A 21989-nucleotide genomic window follows, 5' to 3' on the forward strand; every position below is an offset into this window, starting at 1 on the left:
AGGACTCTCCAGGAAGGAGCTGAAGTGGACAAACAGTGCTTTTCTATCTTTGTGTGTTTCACCATGGACCATTATCTATTGTCGCTGACACACCATGCTGAAAGATTATGGATCCCTGAAGAGGCCTTCTCAGACAAAAGAAAAATCAAAGGATCTCCAAAATTTTGGGACAGTGGGCATTAGTAGAGTAGATGGGAGTTAATAGCTGTTTTAAAGGGAGGGGGAGATCCATAGTTAAAATTATGAGTGTTTGTGTCCTGGAGATCACATTTTAGATGTGAGCTAGAGGGCAGGCTAAAACGTTAGAGCTGTGAATAGTGAGTCCGAAGGCCTTCCTTTGCAACAAAAGACTGGTTTCCTGTGAGATGGGACATTACATGCTGTTGAGAGGGAGAGGGGAATAGAAGGGAGCTGCAGTGCATCGAACCAGCTACACAGTTAAACAAGAGCATGCTAGTGCATTGTAATGGCTTTAGCAAGGAACTATCAAACATTGCCAAAAAAGATACAGTCACTGAGCAAGTGGACAGAGTGGGAGAAGCATGCCTGCTACTTCATGGGGACATAGTCCTTGCTCGTTTTGTCTTGCTGTAATGCATAAGCATACTGCGTGGTTATGGAATGTGTGAGACACTCTGCAGTTAACGTCAGGCTTTTTAAAAAAATTAAATGAATAAAATCCTTCAAACATCTCAACATACAAGTATTATTGTCAGTGTGAGAGAACATAGTATTTACTTGGGAGTACTGGTCATCTTGCTAAGACATCAGAGTCTATATAAAACCCACATAAAGTTTCGAAGAGGTTTGGTGTTGCCAGTCCCAAGTGTGCAATGAGAATGAGTCACATCTTCCAAGATCACAAGATTTGCTTAAAAATCAGAGAGGTTTATTTTTAATTGGGTTTCATTTTTATTTGCCTTTTTATGTCAGAGCTGACTCATTTTTTCCACTGTTTTTCTGTCATCATTACTGCTAGCAATGCCCACCCCCTCTTTTTTTTTTTCCTCTTGCTTTTTAATAAAAAAAAAAATTTAAGAGGCTTTTAACAAGAACACCAAATATTTCAGGACATAACAAAATCATGTAATTGCTGCCAAGTTATGTTGGCAGGTAAGTATCAAAGTAATCCCCCTTTTAGGAGAAAGAAGGAAGAGTTTAAAGTTTCATATGTGCTGTTTTGAGTAACCAGTAGTCACGCCGTAGAGGAGTGTCATCACTGGAACAATGTGTGTTATTAAGCACTGAATACAAAATTAATCTGCTCCAGAATTTTGTCTAATATTTCTAGGTATGTAGAAGTTTGTTCCAAGTAGTTTGCTTTTCAAAGTGCTCTTCTACCCCTCCTTTTGTAAAGAAAAACCTGAGGAAATCAATAAATCTTAATTCCATGCATTTAAGGCAAAGCACTGAAGTGGGAGGGTCACATACAGGGGTTCTTCCATAATGTTCAGCTTCTCCATGAAGAATCATCTGACATTACTGCAATTACAAAGTTCATCAGATAAAAATCTGCTGCTAATACTCTTGGATTTTCATTTTTTTGTTTGTTTGTGGTTTTTTGTTTGTTTTTGTTTGTTTTTTAATAAAACTCTTCATATCAGATATCCTTACTAGGGTGCTCTGGGAAAAATTGTTTTGGAGAGTCAGAAGTTCTGTACAGACCCCAGTTGTGGTGTACTGACAGCCCATCCCAAAGTAACGGGATGCAGGGCACGGGCACCACTTCTGGTTAGAAATTTACAATTTGAGTCCCACCTTTTGGATGATGTGCTTTTTGCTTTTATAATAGGAAGAGGTGGGTTTTTTTTTCTTCATAGCAGAGGTTAATTTCAGTTGTGCAAAACCATTCTGTGTTGGATTTCAGTAGACAGTAGGTACTTGCCATGACAGCAGCAGCATTCCAAATATTTTTATTCCATGTCTAAATTAGCGTTATAGGTAACTTCTGGGCTAAACAAAAAATACCAAACCAGCTCCCTGCTGGTATTTCTTTAGAAGTCTTTTGTATTGTAGGGGACAAATTCAGCTGTGATGTAACTAAGTATTATGGAAATATGGGGCACTTGCTTTGGAAAACTTAAATTTAGCCTAGCATTAAGATTTTCCACAATACGCTATTATTGTATTACTCTAAATAATACCGTAGTTCTGTAGGGAGTTTTTCCCTAAGAAGTCAAAGGTAGCAACTAGTTTAAAAACAATTGCAGGACAGATATGTTAAAATATATAACTTTGAAACTTCAGTGAAGTGATGACTTTCTGTTACCTCAAATTAAGGTGGCACCAGCTACTGCCTGTCATTGCATCGCTTCTGCATAGTCTGAAGAGGTATCATTCACCAATGAGAATCAAGTAAATGAGTCCCAGCAGCTTTATGGGGCAAGGCATATTTCTCAGCAGCTTGAGTTCAAGCTCTACTCAGATTTTGCACGAAGTCAGAAGGGAGCTTGTGAGAACGTTCCCTTTGCTACATCTATTGTGCAGAACTTTCTATTCTGATGAACTAACTGTAGAAGAGAAACATGCTTCTGGGTAAGTAATTCCATGTGGAGGTTGAAAACTGTCTTTCAGCTAGCTGCATAATAGAACACTGTATGCTAGCTTCAGCTGTGTGGAAGGAGAAATACATGCACTGTTTTGCGATTTATTTTTAATAGCAATCCATTAGTGAAAGCTGTACTCATTTGCTGTAGTTTAGGAAACGAGTAGTCGAATTGGGAAATATTAGCACTGTGGGTGCCTGTGATCTGTTTTTTAGATACTTTTTATCTTTAGATAAACTACATCAGAGAAACACAAATGCCAAGATCAGCATTTGAACTTTATCTTCTTTTTTTATTCTTCCCTGGTCAGATGGTAATCATGACATTTTCTGAAGGAAGGCTATAAATGAAAATTCTTGCTAGTAAGGCCACTGGAATATTTATTTCTTAAATATTAAAGTAAATTTGTTTCTTATTTGTGAGCATACTGGCAGTTCACGTATAAATTTAATGCTTGATTTTTTGTATGTCTTTAATTTCCTTTTAGCATTATGCTGCTAAATCTTGTTGACTGATACTATGTTATATCATAGTTTCAATAACCATAAACAGAAATAGCATTTGAAATAGGGAGTGTCTTTATGTGTATTTTAAAGAACAACTTCAAATTATTGAGCTCATGAAATGTTAATATGGTACAGATTACACTGTACTGCTTAGCTGCAATGTTAAAAATGTGCATGATGCATTCATAAAGTTCCTCTTAGGATGCCTTGTTAGGTGGAAAACATAAATGCTCTCCTTCTATCCTCCAAGTCCTATTTATAGTTACACGATTAGCTTGTAGGAAACATTCCTCCATTTTGGGGGGGGTGTTGTTTTTTGGTTTTTTTTTTTTTCATATAAAGCAGCCTTGTCTGGAGGAATGTCATTGGTAGTTTTGTCAGATGTTGAAATAAATACTAATAGAATACGCATTTGCTGTGAACTGAATGTTATAAAATACCTTCTGCTCCGTGTAAGTATTATCATCCTTAGGCTACGGCAAATTCTGCTTCATAGGATTCTTTTATCCTTCTCTTCTTTCACTAAAAATGATGTGTATCAATTGATTACACATGTTGTCACCTTGTTTTAACTTTCTAAGGGCATGAAAATGGCCCAAGGAGATGTTTTTGTTAGACAGTATTTAGGATTTAGTTTAGTGAAGTTGCTCAGATTGCAGCAAATTAGGTTGCCTGTTTGTAGGTGCTTCAGGACTGCATATACAGCTATTTCGTAAGCATTTATCCCTTGTTTTTGTTCTCTCCGTGTGTCTGTGATGTTATGTTTTGTTTGATGATTATTGTTTTACAGCTTTGATGATGAACTCTTTGTGATAAGGAGATGCTCTCAGATTTTTCAAACCTGTGTCATTTTGCCTATTCAAACGTAATAATCATAATAATTTGCTGTGTTGCAAAGAAATTCATGTTGTGGGAGATTTAAACACAGATGTCAAATCTCTGGCGATTTGGTTGTTCCTGTTGCTCACTTACATGATTTCAGTGTTCTGTATTTAGAAATGTGTTAATCCTCTCTGAACTTGGAGCAGTCCACACCTTCCCTGCTGTTTTCAGGATACTTAGTTAAACAGCACTAGTCATAATTTCCCGGTGCTGCCATTGTCATGGTAATGTCTAGATTCAAATTTACCTTTGGTTGTCCAGTGTGGCTCATCTGAGAGCGCACAGAATGAGCCAGGCTGCAAATGGAGATTGGGCAATGCAGACAGTGCAAACATCCTGGGCTCTTCCTGACTCCTGGGAGACAAGGCATAGGCAACGGGCAGTCTGTGCAGGCCTCATCTGGTGTCTGCTCTTGGCAAGCATGAGCTTGGCAAGCTTAGGCTGACACTGCCCTGGCAAAATGGCTTGCAAGCTGAGAGAGAAAAGTTAGAGTCAAAAAGCTGGTGTCAAGCCCTTGGGGATAGTTGCAACGTGATGAACATGGTAGAGAAAATTCTGTCTATCCAGAAAGTGTAAAAAAAAAACCACTGCAAACCAAACAAACTAACCTGAAACAAAATCAAACCAACAAAAAACGTCCATTTTTTGCATTCTGCTTTATGCAGATCGTGTAGCTGTGTTAAGCTGAGAGAGAGATTCTGTTGAGAGCAGAAGCTTTCGCCCAAAAAGCAATGTGAATTTTGACAAGAGCTGAGCAATACAAATGCTGCCAGATGAGGAAAAATGTCTGACTGACCCTTGCTGATGGCAGTGACTAGCACTGACCCAGCTTTCAGGGAAGCAGGGAGCAAGAGGCAGCATGGGGATCAGAAAGAGTCCTGGAAATGGGGTGTTTGAACTTGTGGGGGTTGTCTGGGTAAAGAATTTCTTGGTTTTGCAAACAGGTATTTGGGATTGCTTGGTACTTGAAAATTTGGCTTTTGGGGAAAAGCTACTTTAATGTGCTTTAATACTAAAATGGTTTGAGCAAACTTTAGAACCATTATATTCTATAGCTGTAGGGAACATTAAGATCTTTTGGAATGACTTATTCAAATGTCCTTACAGTCGATGGTGTATTTGTATGTGAATAAATTCAGGAAAGATTCATTCTAAGCTGTTCCTATCCAGTACTGCTTTAAAGAAAGAGGAAAACATAATCATTTCATCACTTAAAGCTGCTTAAACCTTCAGGGGAAAAAGGGTTACTACTTAAATTTCAGATGAAAGGAGTGTTTTGTGAATTCATCTGTGTCATGTATTCATACCTGAATCAAAATGAGCCATGATGTACTGCACTTTCTTGGGAATGTTACATAAACTTCCTTGTTCTAAACCACGCACAAGTTTGAGATGTGCAAACAGAGCTGAAAGAAACTTTGCAGTAGTTTCTCCACAAGCAGGAAGCCTAATATTTACACAACAATCAATAGGGTAATGGGCACAGAGACAAGCAGTACTCTCTCCTACAAAACTTTAACTGGTAAAAGAAGGTCAGATCTATCTGAACAACAACTTTCCTTTTAGTTACATGTGCACTGTTGGTGATGGGTTTGGCTTGAATTCTGTGGAACTTTGTTGGCTGAGATTGAGCTGTGTAATTAAAACACAGGGTTCTTCAAGAAGTATATCTTTATTTGGAACAGTTTTCTCCTGCTTTAATTTCTGAGATTTTGATCAGGTCTTTCATTAGCATTGTCTAAGAGTTTAGTTGAAGAAAAAAGTGATCCTGATACATATTGTTTTGGCATAGATGTATGATTTTCATATATCTTCCTGTAACTCTTCCTGTATTTCTGTTTGTCCTGTATGCCTTTAGGGGGAAGTTCTGCTTCACTGTGGGCAGATAGGCAGAGGGAAGCAAGAAGACAATTGACCTTAGTATGAAAAGAAGAGACAGAGGACAGTATATTTATTATTTCTTCTTATTGTCTGATGTGCAGGGCTAATGATATTATCTGACAATAAAAGTTGGGAATTTTCAATTCAGGAAGAAAGTTTCTGAATCTAGGAACTTGTAAGAGGAAGCTAAACCTGTCATGGTTCCTCTTGTTTCCGACATCCTTCTTTATTCCACATGTTCTGTGGGTAGGAATGACTGCTAATCGCATGTGCTGCAGGGAAAGAATGGTTGAGAGAAAGACCTGTGTGTCCTTATGCCTCTGGTGGAGACCTGTCCATTGGAAGGAGAGGTGGTAGCTGGGGTGCTGAGACACTGTGCTATATTTCCGTTTTTAGGGTGGATGTTTTGCCCTCTTACACCGGTGGTCTTTTTCGCTGCTCCCGCAGTTGTAGCGGACCAAGTGTGTGAAGTTCCCTGAAAATTTTGAGAATCCTTTGCAATGTACAGCATCAAGTGATCCTAATTGGATGATGTCTGCTAGTTTTTCTTTGTACAAGTGTGTAAGCTTTACAGTTATTTATAACAGCTGTACTCAGAAGTGACTTGAAATTTAAAACAATAATACAAATTTAAACTGGGTAAGAAAAACTTCATTTGATAATCATAGAATCATAGAATAGTTAGGGTTGGAAAGGACCTCAAGATCATCTAGTTCCAACCCCCCTGCCATAGGCAGGGACACCTCACACTAAACCGTCCCACCCAAGGCTTCATCCAACCTGGCCTTGAACACCGCCAGGGATGGAGCACTCACAACCTCCCTGGGCATCCCATTCCAGTGCCTCACCACCCTAACAGGAAAGAATTTCCTCCTTATATCCAGTCTAAACTTCCCCTGTTTAAGTTTTAACCCGTTACCCCTTGTTCTGTCACTACAGTCCCTAATGAAGAGTCCCTCCCCAGCATCCCTATAGGCCCCCTTCAGGTACTGGAATGCTGCTCTGTGGTCTCCATGCAGCCTTCTCTTCTCCAGGCTGAACAGCCCCAACTTTCTCAGCCTGTCTTCATACGGGAGGTGCTCCAGTCACCTGATCATCCTCGTGGCCCTCCTCTGCACTTGTTCCAGCAGTTCCATGTCCTTTTTATGTTGAGGACACCAGAACTGCACACAATACTCCAGGTGAGGTCTCACAAGAGCAGAGTAGAGGGGCAGGATCACCTCCTTCGACCTGCTGGTCACGCTCCTTTTGATGCAGCCCAGGACACGGTTGTCTTTCTGGGCTCTGAGCGCACGCTGCCGGCCCATGTTCATTTTCTCATCGACCAGCACCCCCAAGTCCTTCTCCGCAGGGCTGCTCTGAATCTCTTCTTTGCCCGATCTGTAGCCGTGCCTGGGATTGCTCTCACCCAGGTGTAGGACCTTGCACTTGTCATGGTTGAACTTCATAAGGGTGGCATCAGCCCACCTTACAAGTGTGTCAAGGTCCCTCTGGATGGCATCCCTTCCCTCCAGCATATCAACTGGACCACACAGCTTGGTGTCATCAGCAAACTGACAATTTGTAAGCTACTGGAAAACATGGTCTTACAATAAAAACTAGTGTGCAGTCCTCCTAGTTATTCCAGACGTGTTGCCTATTGTAGTAATACAGCCAGACAGTGAAATTCAGCTTACACTATGAAATTACATCAGACTTGCATGTTTCAAAGGGAAGTGCTTCCCAAAGAACTTCTGTATAGACCCTTTGGGCATAGATCCAAACCAATGATCAGTGTTGGCTGATATAGCAGATTCCTTTATTTGAAAAGGTAATAATTGATATAATGGTGATAAGTGCTGTTATCCTCAAGTGATGAGGCATCTCACCAGCATTTCCTGTATGCATAAGGCACTTCCTGTATGCTGTTTTCAAAACCCACCTGTTAACTGAATTGGGTATTCATATCTATGTAGAGCTCCATTTGGCATTGCTTTCTTATTTATCATCCTGCTTTTATGGGTGAGCTTTTGTGGTATTAGAATAAAAAAGAGGACTTTTATATCTAGCTAAATTATATTCTGAGGTAATTTTTTAAATTTTCTCTCGTTTAAACATATATTTAGACAGAAACCAAGTATGTCTTTACTGATGCTGCTCTTTTTACTAAACTGAAGTAGACTGGAGAATCAGATTCTCTCTGGATTTTATGGGGAATCTGAAGGGAGAGAGAGCATTCAGAATAGAAGACTGTCAGTTTCTTTTTGAACTGTTCCTCTTTGTCATTCTACAACATACATACATTCTTAAATGTGAAGACATTTGCTCGATGCAGAAGAATGCTTAAGTCCATATCACCATGTCTTGCTCCTGTATTTATTGTCCTTGCTCAGGGAAGGATCCAGTCATGCCTTTTACCATATTACTCAGAAAAACATAGTATCGTGTAACAGGCGTCTGTCCTAAGCCCATAGAATAGCCTGTTTTGATTGATTGAGAAAAGACTAAGAATAAAAGTAAAACCCCAGAAACAAACACAACCCCCCAAAAAAAACCCTAAAGTTGTCATATGCTTCTATAGTTGTTAAATTTAGAATAATTTGCTTATTGTTGTAAAAAAACCCAAATGTATCCTTGTATGTAATACGTGATTGTTAAAATAGAATTATAACTATTGCAGACACTTAAGACTTAAATTATGTTTCTGTTATTTAGGATTACATAGGGGTACAGTCCTACAGCATTCTTAGGAACGTAGTTCTTGCTGGAGTTCTGTATCTGGAGGCCTTCAAGGAATTAGATTTAAAGGACAGAATGAAGTAGTAACAGCAAGAGGCTAATGAGTCAGTCATAGGCCAGCTTTTCCTTTAGAAAGTGTGGTATATTTTAAAAAAACAGTATCCAGTGATTCATTTAAAATGAAGATGTGAAAATTAAAGTGTTGTTCTACGTTCCTTAATTCTTTATTATTAATATTTATTTATCTTGGTAGCCCATTTCTTAAGGGTAGATACCAAATCAGAATTCTGAAAAGACAGCTAGTTCTTAATCTCAGAAAAGTAGCTAAAGCATCTAAAGCATTTTTGACAGAATTCTACCTTTAAAGAATTTGAAATATTTTGGAGGCTCCATGCTACTAAACCCAGATTTAGTTCTCTCTCTCTCTCTTTTTTTTTTTTTTTTTTTAAGATTGAATTTAAGAGGATTATGTAGATTTATGTTTCACAATAACTTCCAGTGCTATTCTTAGGTTGATTCATGTGCTTTGTCTTCTGCGTAAAAATTAATCAGCTTGATATTGACAGCTGCTGTTTAGTAACTTGATATACTAATGTCTGTTACCATGTAGTGATGGCACAACTGAAATTTAGGTGGAAATGTGAATACTAGGTCTAAAAACAGTTCTGAAGGAGTTTGAAAAGCTACTGCCAACTTCCTGATATGACAGGTAGCACAGCAGAACAAGAAAGGAAGGTCTTCCTTGTGGGTGGGAGAGGTTATCTCTGACAGAGAACCGGAGTAATGCATGTATGAGTAAATCACAAAAATTATGGCTGACTAGAAAGCAGGGTTTTTTTGTCCCTTTTGAGGGCTGAATATTAAGCTATCTGTAGGATAATCGCTTACGAACTTTAAAACTTGTTCACTCATAAAAAGGTAGCCGCAAGTCCTAAAGAAATAGCGGTAGTTCAAAGTTGTTAATTTGGACATCCGTACATGTATTGCATAGCTATTCAGACTTTTGCCAAGTATGGAAAACCTCACAGGAATTAATGAATTTTGTCCTGAACATTAACATCTATAGCTAAAAGCTCTTCCTAAATCCCTGCTCTCTTCTTTTCCCATGTTCTTGCAAATGCAAGAAGCTTCATTTAATTTAATCCAAAAGCATGTCTATTTTATCTTGGCTAGTCCCAAATCTCTAAATGACAGATAGATAACTTGGTAAAGTGCTTCTCTGTAAACAGAGGATTTGTTAGTTATGGTGCCTGGGAAGAGAGGCCACTTTAGATATGTACATTTTAAAACTTCAGGTTATGGATGTGTGAGGCAATGGCTGAGGCGAAGAAGGAAAATTGTATGGGTGAAGTATTAGCAACTTTTTAATTTTTAATGTGCTGTCTGAAACTGAAGGGAGGAGGAGCCACCTGAATAGGTAGGAAGAGCATTGTGATGGAGAAGGGAAGTAGTGGGGTTTCTGGGGGGAAAAACAAACAAAGAAACAAATCCATACAACCACCAGCAACAAAACCCCAACCAAACAAAAACCCAACCAACCAACCAAAAAACCAACCAGCCAAACTGTCAAAACCCCCCAACTTAAACAAAGCAAAGAAAACACAAAGGTTAAGTGTCAAGATCAGAGTTGGGATATCACTAATAGTGGCAAGAGAGTTTTCACTCCAGGTTTACTTAAAACTACAGGAAGCAAATGGCACTATAGACATGGAAATAAAGTAATTCAAAGTGTTTAAAGGTTTTGAAAAGATTGAGGAGTACAGATAGATTCAATCTTACAGTTTAACTGAAAAAGTATTTTCTTGTCTGCTTGTGTGGTTTTAATGGTACTAAAAGGGTAGCTGTTCAGCCAGTGAAAGATACGGGGAATACTTGGAGGTAAAGGAGTAGGGTGTCCATCAGTGTTTCCCAGTGTTTCTATAGCTTACAGTATGTGCTGAGCTGTAAAGCAGAGTGACCAGGTTTTACAAGATTCCCTATGAATGTTGTTCTTTACCCTTAAATTGTTAGCTTGTAATTCTGGTTTTGCTGGAAGTTTTGCAGTGGCATTAAGAATTGGCTTATGAAATGGTGTATTGTGTTTCTGAACTGCTTTAACACAAAAGGCTGATCAGCATCTCCACCACCTACCAGTTGCCTAATGTACTGCTGGTCAGTCTGCCAGAGCTTGAAGTGTCTTGTGGCTAGCTTGTTCAGTACTTTTTATTAGGCAACCTACCAGTTGCCTAATGTACTGCTGGTCAGTCTGCCAGAGCTTGAAGTGTCTTGTGGCTAGCTTGTTCAGTACTTTTTATCTGTGTGAATCCTCTGAGGCTAATGGAATTAATCTAATGGACAAAATCATGTGCAAGAATAGAAATAGGCTAATCAATCCTCAAAATCTGGTCTTTGTCCTATTTGAATGAAAGTAAATCCTAGAAAGCAGGGGCTGTTTTCAGTTTGGTTGTGCATCTTGAGTGCAAAGGAGTCTGTGGGGAGTGACGTGTGGTTTCTGATTGAGTAGAACTCAAAAATCAATCAGCTTTTCATTGAGCATGCTCAACATAGAAGATATACTTTGAGATCAGCAAACTTAGAGATTATATGATTAATCTGTGCTCTTTAAATGTTAAAATTATAGTAATTATCACATTTAAAATACATTTAGTAAGTTTTCATATTAAAAATACAATTGAAACATGACTGAAACTGATATTGAAACGTGAAAATAAGATGCACTCACTGTTTCATTATTCATTATTTTCTGATCTCTCTTTAGAAGTCCTAAACTATTAGCTTTTCTGCCTTTCCCATGGGATACTCTGTTTGCCTTATCAGATAGGTTGGTTTGGATATTGGTTTTCCCAATATTAACTCCTAGGAATACCATTAGTATCTTCTATCCTGTCATTCCTAATTATGCCCCAATGTACTAACTACGGGACATTCCTTGCTCACAGTATTTATGCCTCAAATATTTGTGATGCAGGGAGGGGACAAGGACTAATTTCCTTTTAAATTAGTCTTTGTAATAGCAGTAGCAAGAGTGATTTGTGGTTGCATTTAAGGGTCTTAATAACCTCATTAAAATATTTCTTTCAAAAGTGCCTGTATTTAGTCAACTCATAGCTATCTTATGAATTTTCCCTGCAGTGGAGTTTGTATTTTCTGTTCTGGTCACTGGGTTCACAAAAGTGACATTCAGTATTCTGCTGTTTGGTTTTGCAGTTTCTTTTGTGCAGTAACCTTGGATTTAATTTTAGAGGCATACTGTATACATATGTGGTGGTTTGAAACATTTGTTAGGTTACACTAAAGGTCTTTAAGCCAGATGGCTGCTTCTGGCAGCTGTAAATGGCATCAATGTACTGTTGTATCTGCTCTTGGGACATTAAGAACAGTATCATTTTACTTTTTGAGTCCCTGTTCAAGTTTGGCCATTGGGAAGTAGTATCAGATAATGAAAGGGATAGGATCCTATTACAGTTTAGGAATAATAAAACAAGGAATCAAAACCAGCTAAATAACCCATTTTTTTCCTCTTCAAGAATCCAATTAAATTAGAAGACTAACTATACTGTAGCTGTACTTAGGAATCTAGTAATGATCTTAATGTTTCAAAGATACATTATTGAGATCTGAGTAGCTTTTTGAGTTAAAAGAAATGAGCAGCTTTTGTGGACTGGGCAGGTGAGCTGATTACATAAAAGCTAACCACAGACCAAACAGTAAAACTTTCTAATACTTGGTCTAAATAGGGAAGATTCATCCGGATACGTTTAACATGCTGACTCCTTAAACCTAGGGATTTATTTTGCTCATGGTTGGAGGGCTAGTTGTAAGATCTTTCTGTTACAGCTGTTTGAGAAGTACTTTGAAATATACTTACTCAAGTCTAAGAAAAATGAGGATGTCTGCACCATCTTTGCTTTTTAAAATTAAACAAAAGAAAGAATTCTACCTGAGAGGAATTGTTTCTTGTAAATCCAAACATCAGTGATTGAAATCCTAACCCTTAGAGCAAGGAAAGTGTAGGAAATATTAAGACACATAACAAATTTTCCTCAAAGTCAGTATTTTTTTTTATATCCACTTGTGAGTCATTCAGTACTTAAAAATTATATAATACTGTCAATTACAAATATAAATCCAGGGGGAATTTTATTAGACCTTTCATCAGAATCTTAATCCCCTGATATCCTGAGGATTAATTCCCTAAGGAAACATGAACCTAAATAATGAAATACCTGATACTGACCTCTGAGAAAATATGCAAACTCCTATTAAACTGCATCTGGAATGATTGTTCGCTCCACAAGAGAAAAAAAGATGAAAGATGAACTTACTGGAAGGGCAGAAAGGTTTCTTAATTTGAGCTGTTGCAAGGACATTGTGTGGTGTTTATTACAGTTTTGCCGTGCTCTGCCCAGAAACCCATACTCTGAACAGCAGTGCAGCTTCTCTGCCAAACTTTTTGAGTGAAAGGCTGTCATCTTCATCTGCACCCTCACACCTAGGAATTCCTCATTTCACTGACTAAGGTGCATCAAGGAAGTACTAAGCTAATATAAGAAGATAAGCCTGGGCTTTTTGTGTTTATTGCTGGAAGTTCCTAGATGATCTGTGGGTGTGTTTGCCAGTTTCTGCATCATTCTTCATTTTTTGTAATTTGATTGGATCCCTTCTAAAACTTCGATTGACCTTTTGCAGTAGCTTCTTAAAGGATGATCAGGGGTCTGGAGCATCTCTCATGAGGAGAGACTGTGGTAGCTGGGCCTGTTTAGAGAAAAGGAGGCTGAGAGGGGATCTCATTAATGTATATAAATGTCTCAAAGGTGGGTGCCAGAAGGATGGTATCTCAGGTATCCTTAAATGAATTAAGCTAAACTTTGCATAGATGCTAGTACAGTGTCACTCACAAGGTATTTATGTGAACAGTTGTTAAGCTTTAAATGCAAGACCTTTCATATTCCTTTTAATTTCTGGATATATGTTAATCTTCAAATACAACTTGACCTTGAGTTACCTGTTTCTTGCTTTATTTCTTTGAGTTACATCTGGAATTTTTTCGTTGAACAATCTTTTCCAATAGTCTTCCCTCTATAAAATGGTCTTTCTGTGTAACCTTTAAAATTGAAGCCTTTTATTTCTGGTCCCATCATGCGTTTCTTTAAATTGTGTTTCAGAGAAGATTTTTCTGTCCCAAGGTGGAAGCAATTTCACCAAATATTTGATAAGATTACCACTGGGACTGAGCTGAGGCTGCCACTCAGCTGTTGTCCTTTTTGCGTTGAGTTTCACCTAGTGTGTGAACTTCTTTCCCTTACATTCAGGCTTGACTGTGGAGCCACATGAATCAGAAGCTTCATCATTTTATTAGCAGATTTATCTTCTCCCTGCACCCCTTGCTTTTACAGAGATGTGGAATGGGGCTTGGCAACCTCTCATAAGTGATGTGCCAGACTGCATTTTTCTGTCTGTAGCTGGAGACCAGTGTGCTGGCTCAGACCCATCAGAAACTAGCAGCTGCTGTAGTGTTGGTGGGGAGATGCACAAGTCCCAGCCCTCTGCTGGCCCTGATGGATGCCCTTCCAAAGGAGGGGTTGTGCGTTCTTGTTGGGCATCCCTGTCATGGGCTGTTTATGCCTCTGAATAAGATACAGTAAGAGGAAAGCACTCTGTCATTTGGAATGAGTTGCTGTCTTTGCTGAGCAATCTCCCTGTGATTGGACACGTCTAGAGCAGGACCTGCTGTGGCAAAACTGAGGCTGGAATAATGAAACTCCTGAGAGTGGTCAAGAACTTTACTTAAAATATTGGCTTGCCCTTTTTCAGTGAAGTTGCTCTTATGTTTTCACTCCTCTTTGTTGTTCTGATCATTTTCATCACATACCTTATACCTTAGGATTGCAGGTGAGTGCTGAGATGCTGAATTAAATAACTGTAATAAAAATTCCTTTCATCATTGTCTCTCCTCTTCTGCCTCAAGTAATACAAAAGTATTTGCTCAAAAGTAATGCACTTTTGGAATTTTATATCCACTTTAAGCAACTTTGCTATAGATGTGAGAATCTGTAAAATTAGAATCAATCCATGTGTTTAATTTCAGTTTACTGATAGAATGTTTTCACTTCACTGGAAACTTCTGAGCTAGAGAAACAGACCTCAGCTGTCACAGCTTGCCTGTTCTTTCATGTATTAACTTTTAATATTTTTCTTCTGTGAGTTCCAACATCAATTCAAGGCTTCTTAGCAAAACCAGATTTTGTCCAATGTGAGTAAAAGATCATAATTTTCAGCATGAAGTGTTCTTTCTGAAGTGCCAATAAAATGTATTTTGGCACAGGGGCCAGGTTGTTGAAAGCTGTGGGTTCGCAAGAGGCTTCTGTAGAGGTAGAAGGAGCCGCAAGTGGGGTTTTAAGGCTGTGGGCAGCAAAGGCTGCCCTCCCTAGGGCAGAGACAATTTGGTGACTGGGAAAGGGTGTCCAGGAGTATTTCAGCAGGGAGGTCTGATGAGGAGGTGAAGGAATCATATTTATCTCAGTCTTCCTCCTCCGCTTGTGCATTATCCCTTACCACTTGCTGTCTTGCTAGAATATTTCCTCCTTACTTTATTATTCCGCACCTCATGGGAGCAGGCTAGTCAGCATCATGGGGCAGGAAATTGTGAGGCTAAAGCTGCACCTACTGCTGGGGAAGGATCAGGCCACAACCCCTGGGAATAGGGTTTCTGTTCTTGCCGCCACTGAGGTGTTGAGAGAAGGGCAGCAGTGCCAAACAGAGGGTGAAGAGAAGGTTCTTGTATAGGAAACTATTCCTTCAGCTGTTTCTAACAGCTGCTTGCTTTGCCTACTGGTTGGCTTTGTGAGACAAGACTCTGTTTTATTGCATTTTGTCTCTGATTCGCTGTACTAAAGCAGGGATAATCTGCTATTTATAATGATCTTTAGAAATTCTCTGACTCACCAACAGGATTTAAGATAGAAAAGTCTGTAGGTGATACTCATTTTGATCCCATGTGTTCTGTCCACTCAGGAGCTGTGGTAAGACGGAAGGAATGAAACATCTAGGACTGGAATCTGAAAGGTGCAAAGTATCCCAGGGCTGAGTGCCCTCAGTTCCCATCAGTTGCAAGTTATACCGTAATGTGAGTTAATGGATTATGAGCAGAGAGCAGTGAGATTCAGCTGTTAGTCTGAGCTTCTACACATACTCTGGGTAGGAAGGCTGGAGTTGCAGAAAAGGCAGATCTGTATGGCTAGAGGGAAAAATTCAAGGAGAGGTTCCTTGATTTTTTTCCTACTTTGTATTCTATTTCTGAGGAGCACTTTACCTGAGTTGGTGAGAAGATGAAGCATGAAACTTGCTTATTCTTTCCCATTTGAGGTTATTTGTAACCTAGAGGCACATGGAGAGAAAATAAGGTAAGCAACTTGCTGCAGTGACTGTTGTATCCTTCAGGATATGGAGCTGGAGGCAACTTCTGTTGTACTGATCTCTGGTACCACAGCAGGGAGACGGTCTTCTCTGCCACTGTTCGCTACCAGTAGAACTAGGGTGGGCAAAACGAAACATTCGTCTTTTTCTTCTGTCTTTTTCTTGAGCAAGGCTTTCATTCAAAAGTTACTATTTATAATAACTTCTATTAAACCCTGAGACACCATAGCAGCAAGTAGCATCCTGTTACTAAAGAATAAGCATTTCTCAAGCATTAAAATTGCTATTCAGCCGTTCTTTTATCTCCATGGTAACTTTAAGCATAACAACAAAGCAGTAGGTGATGTTGTCAGCCAAAAAGTCTATAATGCTGAACGGATTGTTGATAGCAACAAAATGGATGCCAGTGCAGGGTCACTTACAGCCAGTAATAGATACTGCACCTATGGTTGAAGTATTGCATGTGACATTTCAAAGCAAAAAACATACCAGAAAAAGTAAGGTTGGTGCAATTGCTAGTTTCTGTAAATGATACATTAGGTACAGATTTAAAATTCAACAGGAAACTGTGGTTTACCTTCTCTAATGGAATGGGTTGCATGAAAACCAAAAAGCTCCTTGTATATAGAATACGTGCCACCTGGAAAGGGGCTCAAGCTTTCTCCTCAGTTTGTTGATGGAACAGAGAAGAAATGCCACTTTGGAAAACTGGGGTCAATTCCTGAAGGGGACAAAAGTTAAAGGTCAAGGTTCTTATCTAGCTTTGGTGTTGATCTGGAAAAAGAAGCACATTAAAAAATAAAAGGTAGTGCTTTTCTTACAAATAAAGAAAGGGTGTTGGGAGAAATTACCATCAGTTTTTTATCTTAACCACGTGGTGCCAGGGCCAAGGGTATTTTACTGACATGTAAAATTGAAAATCGATCATGGGGAAAAAGCCTTGAGAAAATCAGACTGAACACTGCTAAGACTAGTGCTAGAAACCAGCTATGAGGAGATCAATTTCATAAAGGCATGCTTGATGTTAAAGTGGGAAGAATAGGAATTGAAAGAGTTTTTATGTGGTTGAGAGGTACTAAATAAGAAAATATACTAGAAAAAAAAGTAATGACAGATAAGTTAATGAAAATAAAACTATTTTAAGTAATTTGTGTGCAATATTTGACAAATCTTTGTCAAATATGAACTGTTGGTTCTGCGTGTACCGTGGGAATTCTGCCTCTTAATATGTGTATATGCATGCATGCTGTTAATGCAGCATGTACCGAAACACCTTTTGAAATCTTAAATTAGCTGAATTTGAGTGCTACTTTCTCCAGTTAATGTATCACATTAGTGCTCTCTATTTTGTAAAGGTTTCTTGAATCCAAGATTTCTGATTATTTGAACTGTCTGTTATCAAAGAAGCTTTTTCTCCTCTATAAGAAAGATGGAGGATGGAGATTGCAACCAGTCATTCTTCAGAGTCTTGACTTTACAGCATCCCACAAACCCTCCTTTAATGCAAGCAAATAGAATTGCTTCATTCCCTGACAACAGCGTGAGATACCATCTGATGTCTGTTTTAAATTTCGGAGGGTTGGACAGACCCTCATGTGGTCCTTGGTATTCATCCAGTTACACCTGTTTGTGTGCTTATAGATGAAGACAACACTAGTGTAGTTTCTTTGTTTTGTTCTAATAGTTTAGCCTGCTTTCGCTATGAAACACATCCAGTTCTCACTGAAAGCTTGATTTACATACTTGTAAATTAATTTCTGCTGTACAGTTTGAGACCAGGTCTACTCAAAGAAGTGATGCTACCACTACTCTGGTTAACACCGGAACTGCAAGTTTCAAAGGAGAGCCCTGTTAAAGCTATTTTTTGCTTGGTGTTAATAGTTCCATAACTTTCTCGTAAAAAAGTCAGGATTAGTTTGGATGAAGGTTTCTCTACAAGGATCTATTCCAGATCAGTGTTTGAACTTATTTTGTGTGAAGCTGCAATTATCAAAAGTGGAATGGTCTACAGGAGCAGGCATTGGGGACACCAAGCCAACCTGGATGGGATGGAGATAGCATGCTTGGGGCAGGGGCTTCTGTTTGCTGTGAGAGTGGTTATAAGATAAGTAGTAGAAGCTTCGCTGTACCTCTTTGCTTTCCTGAGACAGTTAGGTATGTAACAATGCTAAATGTGACTGTATGTCTGTCATAGAAGGAACTGAAGAACACCAGGTAACAGCCTGGAGGCCGGCCTCTAGCTGCATAGTGCCTGCTTAAGTCCATTTCCCTTCAGGCTCAATTCTGTACCTTGTCTTACCGTGAAACTGTTGTCCCATTTCAGTCCTCTTTCTTTTGCTTGAATCTTTTAGGGAACATTTCCTTTCTGAAGTGTTGTGTGTGTTAAGTCTCACCGATTCCCTAAGTTTCTCAACCTAGATGCAAAGCTGTTATTGCCCCTAAGTCCAGCCCTGTAAGATTTTCTGAAAACTGAAAGTTGCATACAATTCTACTTTGCTGAGGTTTATCACCAGTTACTATTTATTTTGCAAGCCAAATCTGTATTTATACTTTTGTAACTGTAACTTCCCCAGTATAAGCAAAACTTTGAGCATTGGAATTCCAGACCTTCAAGGAAATATGGACCGTATGTCTACATTGTTCTCATTAGTGTTAGACAGAACAGATCTCTCAATATCTAATTGCTATTGAAGGATGAACTTTGAAATCCCTAAGTAGTTGTTATCACTCCATCAACTATTCTGCATAATTAACAACTATAATTCTTTTCCTATATATTTTCTCTCAAGCAATTAAAATTCCAGACTATGAACAGAATCTTGATGCTTGCTATTTACTCTGCAAATACCACGAAAACTTGCTGACCCTTCCTTTAAATGTGAGACGTATGAGGAATTTTTGTGATTTCTGGTGAATATCTCTTTACAGTTCACCAAGATCTCTTTCAAAGATGTGAATTTTTTAAGCTACACATGCAGAAAATGCAGCAAATTCCATGGAGCCAGGAGCAGCCATCTTTTTTTGTGTGTGTGTTTTTCTCCTCCTGCAAGCTCTTTACTTACCTTTACTACTTTTCCTTCTGTTTTAAGTTCTATTCGTAGTAAAGCCATTTTCAAATCATATGGAGTTTGACTGACACCACAGATTTAACATAAAATTATAGTTTTATTTTATGAATGTGGATTGGATGACTTGAGGTTGCCTAGCACTAGTTTTCATGATTCAGTGATCAGCTTTTAATCAAGATGCTTTGATGTCTGTAGTAACAATGGCTGAAAGTTGCCATCACTAGAAAAATTAAGTATAAGTTCTTTGATAGAGGACTTCCTTTGTTGCAACTTGCACAGATCCTAATATCCTAAGTTAAAGCTGGGTTTGCTTTTCACTGATTCAGCTCATAGTGCTTTGCACGCAAGCAAGGTAGGTGTAAGGGATGTGGCAATTAGTAGCCTGCTCAGGGTATTTTATCATGAACTTTGCTAGAAATGCATTATGTAAAACTGACATTTAAAATCAGATACAAATTATATTTAAGAAGGTAAAATTGTAAATCTGCGAAGATAAACAACTACTCTTGACTGTGATGCATGTTTGTCCTTAATATGAAAAATAAAAGTATTCCATAAACAAAAAGTCCCAGTTTTACTGCAGCTGTGGAACTTTCCATTTCATGTGTGGTGGTAGTGTGTCTCTGTACAATTTGCTTTGACAAAAATAGTATTTATATAAAGTGGAAAATTCCATTTGCAGAGTGAGAGGGAATCTTGGCAACCTTCTTTTCCCAGAATTTTCAATTGCTACTGTATTGAAAACTACTAAAATGTTCAAGTGTCAACAACTAGAATTGACAGAAGCGTAAATTTTAAGTTTTTCTGCTGTACATGTCTGCAGGAATAGGTACATAATTCCTATCAGAGTGATTCTGTTAATGTTTATATTGTTCTCTGCATTTCAAATGCAAAAAAATGCAAGTACCATGGGAAAACAAAAATGTGAATTTCAAGGACAAATAAGTGCTCTTGTCTCTTACTAAGCTAAAGCTTTTTATTTCTCTACACAAAGAAGTATAAAGATATTTCTATATATTTCTATCTTACATTAAGCTTTTGACAATACTGCTTTTGGATGGAGGACCCTCTTTTAGTGCTGTAGAGTGGACGTAATAAAATAAATGGCACTGAGGACATCATTGATGTTAGCTTGTAGCATATGTTCCTGCCTTTGTTTGCTTCTGTTAAATTTTGAGTTACTGATCACTTGACCAAAATTTGTGATAAAACTCTTTCTGAAAAACATAGCTTCCTTGAAATCAAGCAAGGCCATATTTGTATTTCATAAAAGAGTGACACTGGCTATGAATATCTTGTTGCAATTTGTCTTTAACAACTGCAATCATATCACCCATTGCTGATCATCTAATCCTCTCCTTGTCAATGTGGGATTGCTTCTCTTGTACATACAACACTTTTATTTAGTCTTGATACAAATGCATGTGCAATTTTGATGCCCAAATTCTCTTGGGAGATTATATCCAGTCTGGTTCAGCTCACAAGGCTACTGCTGTGAACATTAAATATCACTCAGAATAATCTTGGTGTCAAGAAACTTTCCCTGGTGATCAGACCTGTTTTTCTCAGTCATAGCTCTTTTTTTCTAGTGCTCTCTCTGTTCTACAAACCTTTCAGAAGTCTTTCAAATGCCCAGTCCTTCCTCTTGCCTCTGTGTCTGTTGTGTATTGCTTCTAGGGTGTCCATATTTAACTTTTTGTATTTTCTAGACTTCCCAGAGCTTTCTTCTGATATTGCTTTGCCTCAGCCTCTTTTCAATTTGTAAATCCTTTCCAATTTAAAAGGTACCTGCTTCTTCAACATAACACGCTTTATCAGGCAGGGACTGATAACTCCTTGCTTTTTGTAAGGGATACATTGGTACTTTGAGCTTTGTCCCCTTATGTTATGGCCAGGTTATTATGCTTCATATGTGATGGTCTTATACAGAAGATGGAACTAGGGTTTTTCCTCCTTCATCTTAATTGCTACTCTGGCAGGTCAATCCCTTGCTCTTGCAGCTGAAATGTTACTTGGAAACACATCAAACGTTTTTACTATTTACACCTTTTTTTCATATTTGCCACACCATGACCAAGGTAATCTTTAAAAAGCTTTTCAGGCATAATGTCCAGATACTGTTATTTTCTTTAATTTTTGTCTGTGTCTTATTTTAACTCTGCACTGCTGCCTGATGGTTTGATTTATCAATCTATAATCTATACCTAACCCAATATACAAAGATCCAGTGGTCCTAGATCAAGTAAACATTTTCTCAACTGCTTTGTTTGAATATGTGTATGCAGAAATACAAGTACTTGTCTAGACCTCTGTACTTGCAGGCATAGATGTTTACTAGTTGAAGTTTTCTAGTTCGTATCTCACTGGAATCCAGCTGCTCTTATGGTTTCTTCTTATTCCTGTCTTAAGTTAATTTTTCCTCATCCTTCATGATGGTTACCAAGATTTAAATGCTGTGCTGCAGGTGAAATGTCATGCTATACTACCTCTCAGTTTGTGTTGGAGACTTATCTCTACTTTTTTTTTTCCATGTCAAATGCTGACTCTTCTGTAGATCATTGTTGCAAACAGGGTTGTTATATCTGGGAAAAATAAAATGTTTATGGCTATCTTCTATTCTGGCTCCAGTGTTGTCTAAAGATGTACCTATCTTTTTTTAATAGAGGTATCAGGCATCGTACTCTATCCAAATATGCATTCCATAAAGCATTTAAAATATGTGACCTACATTTCTGTTCTTCTAGAAAAGACATTGAGGATTAAAGTGTGCTTTGCACGACCCATTACTTTTGTGTATCTGTCAGAAATGATGAGTCACAAAACTGACAAAAAGCAAATCCAGCAAAACATAATACATGCCGCATCTTTAAGGGGTAGATGTAGAATACATGTATTTTTCTCTCTAAACATTCTGATGCTGGCAGTTGAACTTATTCTTCTCTTTCCTGGTCTACCCTCCAGTCTGACTACAC

The 21989-nt window shown here is 38.4% G+C and overlaps 1 protein-coding gene across 14 annotated transcripts in view; it reads left to right on the forward strand.

Annotated features, from left to right (window-relative positions):
• Nucleotides 1-21989, forward strand: part of ZNF385B (zinc finger protein 385B) — a 168031-nt gene that overhangs the window by 73274 nt on the left and 72768 nt on the right. The window contains exon 1 of one of the 14 annotated variants that reach the window (XM_065670211.1): nucleotides 2452-2535. The exons of 11 other annotated variants lie outside the window; for them this stretch is intronic. In XM_065670211.1, coding sequence (XP_065526283.1) covers nucleotides 2526-2535 — 10 coding nt within the window. In that variant the 5' untranslated portion in view covers nucleotides 2452-2525. Of the gene's footprint in view, nucleotides 1-2451; nucleotides 2536-15855; nucleotides 15937-21989 lie in introns of those variants that run through there. 2 more of the 14 variants (XM_065670217.1, XM_065670215.1) reach the window with 2 other exon arrangements.

This window comes from Lathamus discolor, chromosome 3 (genome assembly GCF_037157495.1).
Source record: "Lathamus discolor isolate bLatDis1 chromosome 3, bLatDis1.hap1, whole genome shotgun sequence".
Taxonomy (NCBI): domain Eukaryota; kingdom Metazoa; phylum Chordata; class Aves; order Psittaciformes; family Psittacidae; genus Lathamus; species Lathamus discolor.